At 30.4% G+C, this 12,083-nt stretch overlaps 1 protein-coding gene across 1 annotated transcript; it reads right to left on the bottom strand.

The window, feature by feature from the left end:
• Positions 1 to 3: 3 nt before the first annotated feature.
• LOC119663646 lies at positions 4 to 7,772 on the bottom strand. Its single transcript, XM_038073256.1, has 8 exons — positions 7,763 to 7,772; positions 7,456 to 7,658; positions 6,893 to 7,397; positions 6,464 to 6,798; positions 6,291 to 6,400; positions 5,299 to 5,609; positions 152 to 282; positions 4 to 94 (listed from the first exon to the last, which is right to left on the bottom strand). The coding sequence occupies exons 1-8, from the start codon at positions 7,770 to 7,772 to the stop codon at positions 14 to 16; spliced, it is 1,686 nt and encodes a 561-aa protein (XP_037929184.1). The 3' UTR covers positions 4 to 13.
• Positions 7,773 to 12,083: the final 4,311 nt, after the last annotated feature.

Genomic DNA, 12,083 nt, shown 5'->3' with positions numbered 1-12,083 from the left:
ACCATCTAAACTCTCAAAAGCTACCACGAACTAAATGTTGATCATAGATCGTTGCATATTTGATTCCAGCTTGGCGTTGTCTGCTTTCCAATTGCTAAAATAGAATATAATTATTAATTTATTTAAATATATTATAACCAATCATGCTTACAATATTTAGTCCAGGAATTGTGGATGCATTTGATTTCTTAGGTCGACGACGGTACAAAATCATCAGGAAGACAAAGACTATTGCAATAATCAGAAGCAATGCAACTGGTATAGCGTAAATTAAAGGCGAAGCTACAAATATGAAAATTATATAAATTAAATAAATTAAACACAAATGAAACTGAGTTACTTAAATATATTTTTTAAATGTTTTAATAAACAATAAAAATATATTTTTCTTAAAGAAATAGAGATTATTATTAAAAACGTTCGATACATGTTTTCTGATAGAAGATTTTAGTACAGAAGTAATAGACAATATTTTTAAAATCTGCAGAATACTAACAATATCTAACTTAAGCCCCTATATGAATACGATAGATCCAAAACAAAACTATGAATACCGCAAATATCTGAATGACGTCAAAAATGCCAGTCGTATATTTAAAAAAAAATATGTTTATTGTCAACTAGTGTAAGTATAACCTAAGTTTACATTATTCTAATTTTGTAAAGATCTTAATAAACTAGAAATTAATTCGCCCCCTTTACATACTCACCTATCTACCCCAATGCCACACCCAAGCTTTCTAACTTAGATAAACCTAGATAAAGAGAGGTGTTAAACCTTTTGATCATATATCTCCCCCCTAATAACTGAAATGAATTTTCCACATTGATGTGGATATTTTGAATAATTTTCAATTTTTAAAAACAACTACATCAGAATCTTTACTATATCATGATATATGATATATGTAATATGATAAAAATATTTCTAGGTTAAATACATATATATTTTTTCATTGGAGAAATCAAGTAGACAAATTAGAAAGGTATACCTAGATAACCGTCTGTGTCAAATTTCAACCATTTTCAGATTAAGAGGAAAACGGAACTTACTTCTCTACTTCTCTTCAATTGGTTTAGACAGTTACTTCAATAGTTTACCCCTCTCTAGTAGTTATAACTGCTCATAAGGCAAAGTCTTGTTAGAGTGATAATAATCAGGATTAGAGAAAAGTAATCAAAGTCAATTAGTTGCTTTGTTCTATTCAATTTGTGGACAGATTATGCCATATGTGTAGTTTGATATATATATCTTAAGTCATTTCTTTCAAAATATCGAGTAGGCACGATAAATTTTATTAAGGTTCAAGTAATAAACAGATTCAGTAGGGTTGATGCTAAAGACAATATTATACATATAGTTTTAGGCAGATTTAATGGAGTTACAGTAACTATAACCATTACTTTGATTATTTTAGATTTATTGTTGATTACTTTGATCAGACTCATGACGGTCATTTTAGAGCGATATATAATTTACGGTACACTAGTGTTATTCGAGAGAGTTTCGCTAGTCTTCTCATGTTCCATGTTCCAACTATGGCTATTAACCTATTATCTGGCCAATTTTTGAAGCGTGTTGTTTTTGTTTTTTGGATAAAAGTGTCGTATAATATATAATGTATATTGAAAATTAATGAAAGTACCATAAATTAGAAATCTCAATTATGTTTACACAATTGTTTTAATTATACTAATTCGCTTTTATGTTATGTGAAAAATAAACAATAAATTAAAATTTTTAAAATTATTCTAATTATATACCTAAGTTAGCAAGTATCTAAATTTTCTAACAGTTCTTCATTACTAACCAAATAGTTTAAGCGAAATAATGTTGTACAGCGGTTTATTTTACGTTTTTATTATTATCTCTATTTTAGAAACTGGATACGTTAATGCAAATAAGAAATTAGGTAAAATATTCGGTGGTACAACAACAACAATTTCTCAAGCACCCTTCATAGTTCAATTATTTTCAAGTCAAGGTGTATTTTGTGGAGGAGCTCTAATAGACCCAGACAGAGTAATTACTGCAGCTCATTGCGTTGATGGCAAAACTATTGCTGATGTGCAAGTAAGAGGCGGTACAACGGCCTTAAATAGTGGTGGAGTTACAAGAAGTGTAGCAATGATAACTATTGCAAAACGTTTTAATTCACGAAATATGAATATGGATATAGCTATGCTTAAATTAACTTCTCCATTAATTGGCGATAATATTAAAACTATTGCTTTGTCAACAGGTGGCACAAAAGTTGGTAGTAATGTGAGAATTTGGGGATGGGGTATTGATGAGACAGGCTCTCAATCAGATGTATTAAAATACACCGATGTGAAAGTGATTAAAAAAGCTAGGTGTAAACGTTACTATCCAACAACAAGAAATAATTTTTGTGCATTCACATCTGGCAAGGATGCATGTTTTGGTGATTCAGGTGGTCCAGTTACATACAATAATCAATTAATTGGTCTGGTTTCATATGGCAAGGGTTGTGGTGTTCTACCAGGTGTGTACACAAGTATACGTGCTCTTAAAAACTTTATAAGCAAAACACGAAAATTATAAAATTAATATTATTATTATAGAAATAGTTTAATTGTGTTATATGAAAATAAAGAATTAATTAACAACTAAATAAATAAAATGTTTAATATATATATTATGAGATTGTGAATGTACATGTACATATCTATACATAAATACACATAAAATTATGTTGGTATATCGTTAGTATTGTTAAAACTAAGACTAACACTATTTATTAAAGAAAGCAAATTGATGATATTACATTCTACAGAAATTCAAGAAGATATATAATTAATTTCTAAAAAAGGTCTTCAATCAAATATTGTGAAAGATTTATTTTAATTTTAAGTGGGAATATTACAGGTCACTACCCAACTTGAACACTTCCGTTCTAAATATATCATTTTGAGTCTATTTTTAAAAGAAGGATTAAAAAAATATTGTCCTCTAACCATTAGATTTAATATTTTTTAATTAAAATAAACATTTTTGAAACTATTAGTAATATTCCAAACTAATTATCTTCCAAGTCTGAAGATATCATTTGGTTATGACAATATATACATCTCAAGGGTACAAATATATACAAAATTTGTTGTATTTTATTTTCTTAATTTAATATAGAATTATATTCAATATAAATAAATCGACAAACTTTTAAAGAACCATCCAATTGCTCAATACAAAAACAAACATTTGTTTTGGTTGTATTTAGTGAAATGTAGTGATTATAATATTGTTTCAATAATTACACAAGTGTAGTTTTAATAATTTAACCTTGTATAACACGATACATAAGTGATTTATTATTATTATTTCTTATTTAACAAGTTGGAAGCTTGGATAGATTTAAGTGCTAGGCTTTCAAAGTTTAAACATTAATATAGGCGGTACTTATGATGTTTTCGATTGCTAAAACTGGGGTAACTTTTCCAATCAAGATACACTTTTAGTACAATTTTTATTGTCAAATGATAAATCTCGAGCGAAATATATAACACTCAAGATTAATTTATAGTACTCTAGATATTTTCCAGATTAGCAAGATTATCCTGAAATTTTTAGCTGCTTAAAATTCATATTAATATATTTTTTAAAATTATATATTAAATTTTATATTAATATTGAATTTGTATATAAAAATATTTAATAAATTTTTTATTTATAAATAAAATTATTCTTTAATAATTTAAATTGATGAAAAATTAAATTTTATATTCAAAAATATATTTTTATTAAATTTAATTTTTACATTTTATTTTTAAAGTAATATTTATTAATTTTAAAAAAATATATATTTTCAAATTACACATAAAATTTTAAATTAATATTGAATTTGCAATCAAAAATATTTAATAAATTTTTTATTTATAAATAAAATTAATTTTTAATAATTTAAATTGATGAAAAATTAAATTTTATATTTAAAAATATATTTTTATTAAATTTAAGCAGATAAAATGTGAATATATTCAATATATGCATTTATGAAAATCGTAAATACCCACTAACATAACTACAAAAGAGTTAGATCACTCTAAAAACATTCGTTTGACAGATCGAGTGTAAATCTAGAATGAATGAAATTTACCAATCGACAACACCATTAATGAATGTTGGTAGACTATTATAAAATTTAAAATACTGAATGTAGTAAGTCACATATAATATCCACAAATTAAATCGTAACTCAAGTTTAGTCAACAGGAAAGACAAGCTTTATGTGAATATTTCGTAATGAAAACACAATTGTAGGATATTCAATTCTTTATGGGTTCATAGTAAATATCCCGTCGATATGTACACTTAGAAAAATATCCACTAACCACATACTAGTTAAATTGACTTTACCATTTTCTTAGAAAAATTTTAGCTCATGTGGTAAAGATGATATAAAAACAAACATGTGGTATGGTTGCGTCGAGTAAGAATATTTTGACCTGAGATTTAGTTAAAATCTGTCTATATATATATTTATGAATACAATGAATACTAATGGAATGTGAAATGAATATATAAAACAAATAAATTAATTTCAAATGCAGTGAATGCTTGTATTTAGTGTTACAGTTTACTTTAGATATCTGGACAAACAAGTAAATGAATTAACTGGATTTTAAGCTAAATTTTTTACTGTATATTTGTACTACTGAATATATATAAACCTATTATAACCTATTAGTTATATGTTTGCTATAACTTACCCCTTGGTAAGGAGCGAGACCTACCAACACCTCTACTGATCTTTGGGCCATATCATACAGTATGAATACGCAGTTCCACGCCGAATGAAAGTAAAATGCAATCATTCTTCCCGTGTAAGTTTAGGTCTAACCACAGCCACCACGACACTATCAACTTCAATTGGTCAGGTCAGCCGAAGTTGCGGGCACTGTCCCCGAGGTACCAGATATACACCTCCGTTCGGTATCGAACGACAGATATGCCTTAACTAGAGAATATTCTAGGTAAATAGGTAAATAGGTAAATAGCAGCGACCTTAACTCTGGCGTTCTAAGAAAGGTTACTTCTTTATTGGCCGAACGATAAACTAGCTCACTACTTTAGATACTGTCAAGATGCTCATTCTAGCTATGTTGTTTACAACTTTTCAGCAATTACAGCATGATGATCACCTAAACAAATGCTACAAACGTATCTACACCATAGATTAATAATGGATACTTTCAATTTTAATTCTAAGTATATTTTTTTTTTTAGAAGCAGATATTGATTCTCAATAAGAATAAACATTTAAAATAAATACTTACCCTTTTTAACCGATTCATTTGGTTTAGCAGTTTTTATATATCCTTTCTCTATGTCCGCATCAATTTTATGATTTGCTGGTGTTGTAGTTCGAAGTTCTTGTCGAGTTACATACATTGTGGTAGCTATATTACTAATATTTTGTGAAGGTACTGCCGCCATAGTAAAGAGAGCTGGCGTGGTTGCTTCACTGGTCGATGATAAAAATATGTTCGGTGTGATGTGATTATCATTAGGGAAACTAATAATATTCTTAGTTGGACTCGGACGATAGCTAATTCCATTGTCATGATTGTTTTTTATAGCAGAGAGTCTAAAATATTTTATAGATTTTTATAAGAGCATGTTATTTAAGTTTTTATGTTTAAATCTATAGTTAACTATACTTTAATAAATTCTACAATATAAATTTAATCACAGATAAAGATAAATATATTAATAGGCTTTAAAAATTCCCTTAATTATTTATTTTAATATGAATATTAAATATGAAATTTATTTTAATACTTTATATCTACACTTTTTACATAAAAATGTTGGAACCATTTATCGGATCGGTTTCCTACGTTTCGGCTGCAAGAATAATATACCTATTATTATAGGTATTAATATACCTATCTTTCATTTTTAAAAAGCTAATTATTACTGATTTTTAATTAAAAAGTATTAATAACGTATTTTTCGATTCCTGGTACTTGCAGTCTGAAAAAATTTATTTACGAATAATTAAATACAAGAATTATTTCCAACACCACTGATGATGGGTATTTGCCAATACTCGAAACAGCTTTATGGTCAGCCAAAAATTCAATTAATTAAAATAATATAAAATAAATTTTTGTTGTTGTAGTTCACTACTCCTCGAAAAAACCCCTTTAAGTATTAATAAATGAAAGTATCTTAGCCATTATTATTCTTTATCGAATAGTATATTCGATTCGTGTTTCTTTATTGATCTATCTATAATATTATACTTATTCGATATTATTATTACCTGAAGTATCCTAAGTAGAAGCAACTACAGAACACATGTAGAATACTAACAGCCTTAACCTTGCAATTGTCTGTTACCCAAGCACTATTCCTATTCCTTCTAGAGAGGCACTAAGATGAGTTTAATGATTCATGATTAATTTAAAACGGATTATTTACTTTAAAAAAACTTACAATATTTTCATCTGATTTAGATTTCGCTAATTTTATTTGTAAACTATGAGTATGCGGGTCCTGATGTGCTTCATTGGCTTTCCAATCTAATACAGACGTTAGGATTTTTAAGTCAAAGACGGCGAGGTTAATAACGTAGTTATTTTGATTAGTAAAAAAATCTTCAGTATATTGCACTATCGACACACAATATGGAGTTGTTTCAGATATTAAATTTGCTTGACGTATCTTAAATGAGCCTTCCTCTTTGGTATGAATAGCAGAAATGGAAAATTCCTTTTTTAATAGATAATTCCCTGTCATTTTAGAAATGCTTATACTAGCAAAATTTGTTTCTGCAATAATCAAAAATAATATTTATATATATATACATAAAATCTTTAGAACTTAAGTAACAATATTAAATATTCTTATATCTTTATTACTTACTAATGTTCTCATTAAGAATTAGCTCACTGTAGCACATTTTCTCTACCAATGCATTTACTCTCTCGGTAACTTTTATGTTATCCGTAGAGCCATTACTACTTCTTGATTTGAGTATATCTTGTATAAGTTGCAAGTTCATTTCAACATAAGCCAAATCCACAGAGATTGTTTTTACTTTATTATTTGTGTATCGGTCACCGGAGTAACTCCTATATCTATCCAACATTTCTAAATTTTTTCCCTGCGCATCGGTTTGACTTGCTATATCATTATTTGCACTCACTGTAGTTATTTGATCTAGAACTTCCAGAAGTTTTTCTAAAGTCGATGGATCATTTAAATCAAGTAATTCCAAATTATTTTTGGCTCTTGAGACAAATTGTATAATTTCATTATGGGAGATATAAAATTGTGTAGTTGGGTGTTCCACCAATTTATTTATTTCTTTATGCATAATATCTTTTATATAGTCTCGCCATTCATTATATCTTTTCTGATCAGCATTCTTTTTGAATAAAACACTGATGAAATAAATTCAATCAACTTTTAAGAGGTTAACTTACCTTATATGTAAGTGCTGCCATAAATATGAGATTATGTGCAGTCTCGTAATCTGTTCTTATAAATGCCGATTTCACAATTTCTTTTTGAATGTTGAATTCCGTATCAGTTATTGTAGTATAGTCAATAGATAATGGGTCTCCATAAATTATATTACAAGCTCCTCTAATATCACATATTTTAACAAATAATTTAATCGGACTATCTAGAAAAAAATAATATACATTAATTAACATAACAAATACATATATATATATATATATGCTACAATAGATCTATTGTGTGTAATAGGATTGTTCAATAAATTACATTGAGTCATCACATATCACTTAAGTGTTGCCGTTGTTTATCAAAAACTGAATACTTACAAAAAATATACTCTAGACACTCTATATTTATTTTACAAAAACGATGGACATCAATATCTGAGACCCCAAATTATATAAGTGATACCTCAGGTTGCAATGATTTGTAAAGTAATCAACCCAGAGAGTCCTTAAGTCTACCGTGTTAAGCGAAAGTATCTAACTTGATACTTTGATACTCCCACCGATAGTACAAAAATATTTTTCTTGAGATTGATTTACACTATTAAGCCAGTTGTCTAATAATTTTGTCTCCTTCCATTTCGTAGTAGCAGTATTTAAGTGGTGAGTCTACAAAACGGCTCTGAACCAATTAAGGACATATTTTTATCTCTCTTAGGATCCATTCTATCAATATAGTAGTGTCAACCCTGATCAAATACTCTAATGACAACCCTGTAAAGAAAACATTATCACTTTTGACAGGAGCATAGTGTGTGTGATTTGACAACGAGAGAAGACAACACGTGAAGTTCTGATACGTGACGAAATATTTATTTTTTTTTAATAAAATTGTAAAATTGTAATTATTAAATAAAGTCCAGTGAAATCTTCAGAAGTGGAATTAGAAATCCGCGTGCACTGCGAAAAGTGTAAAAATAAAAGTTGCATACGTTTGAAAAACAAAAAAAATACATTACGCAAAATTGAGACTCTTCGGGGTAATTGTTTTGTGCTGTCGTTCGTAGTAAGCGTCAATTTACATATCTTTTTGAAAGTGTTCGTGACGTGTCGTAGAACTAAATATAGTGTCATCTCACTCGCACTTGCGGCATACGAAATCGAAAACGTTTTAGTGGATACATACTTTTTGTTTTTCGCTTTGAAAATCAGATGCACGTGTATGAAATTAGCGATCGTTTCATATAAAGCAATCTTTTTCATATTTGATTTCAAAAACCGCATACGTATTGACGTAGTAAAAAAATAAAAAACGTTATAATAGTTAAAACATCAAGGAACTACAACAAAATGAATTTTTATAAATTCACGTTAAATGAGTTACGACAAAAATGTAAAGATGCTGGTGTAAGCACAAAGGGAAAAAAGAAAGATTTAATCAAACAGCTGGAAGAAATAGAAAACGATGATGAGTACGAGACAGTGAATGATACTTTAACACAAAGAATTAATGTGTTAGAAAAATCCCTTGCACAAATGCAAAAGCTACAAGAGGTTAAAAACCAAAATGTAATTACAACAAGTCAAATGTTTCAACCGCCGGTAATGTCGTCACCAATAGGTAATTACATGACCACGTCAAACGTAAAGCCAGTCTGCTCAACTGTTTTAAATTCACCAATAATGTGTCCTGAAATGCAGACAAGCGTAAACAATAATATGTTGAGTAATAACTGTGCCGTTATGAGTGTTCCATATACATCTATATCGCAACAATATCCAACGATTTCTTATGTCCACGCTAATCCTCTTGGACCAACAACACCACAGTTATTTCAGTCATCAGCTCCGATACAACAACCGCCCTTGCCAAATGCGGCTAACAATTGTCCAGTTTTTGGCAGAAATGAAAACTTTTTACAAGCATCAACAACGCGCTCGATCTCACAACCTGCGACAAATTGTGCTTACAATATGGCAACAGTGAATCATATGGATTCACTACACCGAAGACATGATATTGCGTCTCAAAATATTCCGACTGTTTCTCCATTACAATGCCAAAATCAATTTGGAAATGTGCGTGATGTAATCACCCTTCTGCCGAATTTCGACCCATCATCGGACAAGTCGAGCTCCTCAAAACAATTTATCAAGCGGATAGAAAGCTTACGGGACGCATATAATTGGAACGATCAAGTTTTACTGTTTGCAGTCCAGCAAAAATTGCATGGTCATGCAAAATTCTGGGTGGATGCACAAGAAATATTCTTAACATGGCCACAGTTTGTTGCGAAGTTTACTGCTGATTTTCCTTCTAGTGAAAATATTGCTGATGTTCATCTTGAAATGGCGCATACCAAACGACAAGGTAACGTGACTCCGCAGGAATATTTTTATAAAATGGTATCTATAGGCACTAGAGGTGGAATACCCGAATCAGCAATAGCACGATATATAATATTGGGAATAAATGACCCGGACTTGAGAAAAAAAATTTCAAATGATTATGTGTCATACAACGATCTGCTTAGAGATATAAATAATTATACCGTATACAACGAAGTTAAAAATTTTCCGACCCAAGCGAAAAATCAATTTTCATCATATACCGCTCGCAACGTTGAGACCAAAAACGTAACATACGGAAAAAATTTCAAAACGAACAATGAGAAGAATGTTAAATGTTTTAACTGCTCAAAGGTTGGCCATTACTCGTCTAAATGTCCAGAACCAAAACGAAAAGAACGCTGTGCCAATTGCAATCGCACCACACATAAAACTGACAACTGTCCCGATAAAAAAATATTTAAATCTAATCCGACAATTAATAAAATTAGTGAACAATCTTCTAATAAAAATAAAGATAATGTAATAAAACAAATTAAAGTAAATAATTTCGATGCAAAATCATTTATAGACTTAGGTAGTGTTCACACACTCGTACGCGAATCTTTTGCTAAAAACTTTGAAAACCACACGAACTGCTCTGTATCTCTTACAGGCTTTGCAGGTGGTAAATATGAATGTATTTCTAAAATACATGCGATCGTTGAAGTGGACCTAAATAAATTCAGTGTGGATATGCTGATTGTTGAAGATGATCTTATTCCGGAAGACATACTTCTGGGTCGAGACATATTGTGCCATGAAGGAAACCGTGTTATTATAGAAGGCACTCGATGTCAAATAGAAAATTCACAAGTTACTGCTGACATGAACAAATTTCAAACCGAAAAATTAAAAAGTCTTTTATCAGAATATAGTTCCGTATTCGCCGAATCTTTGGCTGAAATAGGTAAGTGTGTGACTAACAAAATGAAAATACAACTCACTACTGATACCCCCGTTTGTATGAAACCATATCGATTACCGTTTGTAAAACGTGAAATTGTATCCAATATTATCGCAGAATTACAAGAGAACGATATTATACGACCATCCGATTCGCCATTCGCATCTCCAATCGTGCTAGTTGAGAAAAAAAATGGAGAACATCGACTTTGTGTCGACTATAGATGTTTAAACAAAATCACGAAGAAAAACCCGTATCCAATGCCAAATATGGAAGAACAATTTGCTCAGCTGGCCGGAAATAACTACTTCACGACGTTAGATCTACGAATGGGATACCACCAGATAGAAATTGAAGAATCTTCTAAGCAATACACCGCTTTTGTAACTACTGATGCACATTACGAATATAATCGAATGCCATTTGGGTTAGTAAATGCCCCGGCTGTATTTCAAACTACTATGAACCAAATTGCTTCACAAATGACTAAAGGAGAAATTCTTGTATACCTTGACGATGTCATTATACCAAGTCAATCAATTGATGAAGGGTTAAACCGACTACAAAAAATTCTACATTTGTTAAAAGAAAACAACCTTACCTTACGTTTTTCTAAGTGTAAATTCCTATCTACAGAGCTAGTGTACTTAGGTCACGTTATAAACAAAAACGGAATAACGCCAGGCCTTCTAAAAGTAACAGCGATCAAAAACTTTAAAATACCTACAAATATAACCGAAGTCCGTCGATTTTTAGGATTGACGGGATTTTTTAGAAAATTCGTTCGAGATTATTCATTAATCACAAAACCAATTACGAAGCTTCTTCGCTCGTCAGAACATACTTTTACTTGGGGAGCGGAGCAGCAGCTAGCTTTTCAAAAATTAATCCAAATACTTAGTAGCGGTCCGGTACTTGTTTTATATGATAGCGTAGCCGAGCACGAAGTACATACTGACGCCAGTAGTGTAGGTCTCGCAGGCGTTCTTATGCAGTCTACAGACGGTAAACGTTGGAAGCCGGTATTCTATTATAGCCGTCACTGTACTGAAGCCGAAAGTAAGTACCATAGCTATGAGCTCGAGACTCTTGCTATTGTCGAAACACTAGATCGTTTTAGAATCTATCTGCTTGGAAAACATTTTCGTGTCGTGACAGATTGTTCTGCAATTGCTACAGTGAAAGCGAATAAAGAACTAAAACCGAAAATTGCACGCTGGTGGATGAAGCTACTTGAGTATGACTTTGAAACAATCCATCGCCAAGGAAATCGTCTCGCTCATGTCGACGCGTTAAGTCGATCACCAGACGAGCCACCTAATGAGGTCGAACCGGCTGGGTTTGTAAT

This window comes from Teleopsis dalmanni, unplaced genomic scaffold (assembly GCF_002237135.1).
Source record: "Teleopsis dalmanni isolate 2A unplaced genomic scaffold, ASM223713v2 unscaffolded_contig_0692, whole genome shotgun sequence".
NCBI classification, from domain to species: domain Eukaryota; kingdom Metazoa; phylum Arthropoda; class Insecta; order Diptera; family Diopsidae; genus Teleopsis; species Teleopsis dalmanni.
The sequence above is the reverse complement of the archived record's forward strand: the minus strand, read 5'-3'. Positions and strand labels throughout refer to the sequence as shown.

Coding starts and splice junctions, on each gene's coding strand:
- LOC119663646 (XM_038073256.1), bottom strand. Junction 6,401..6,463: donor CTAAATCAGATGAAAATATT/GTAAGTTTTTTT, acceptor AACTCATCTTAG/TGCCTCTCTAGAAGGAATAG. Junction 283..5,298: donor AAATGAATCGGTTAAAAAGG/GTAAGTATTTAT, acceptor TCATATTTGTAG/CTTCGCCTTTAATTTACGCT.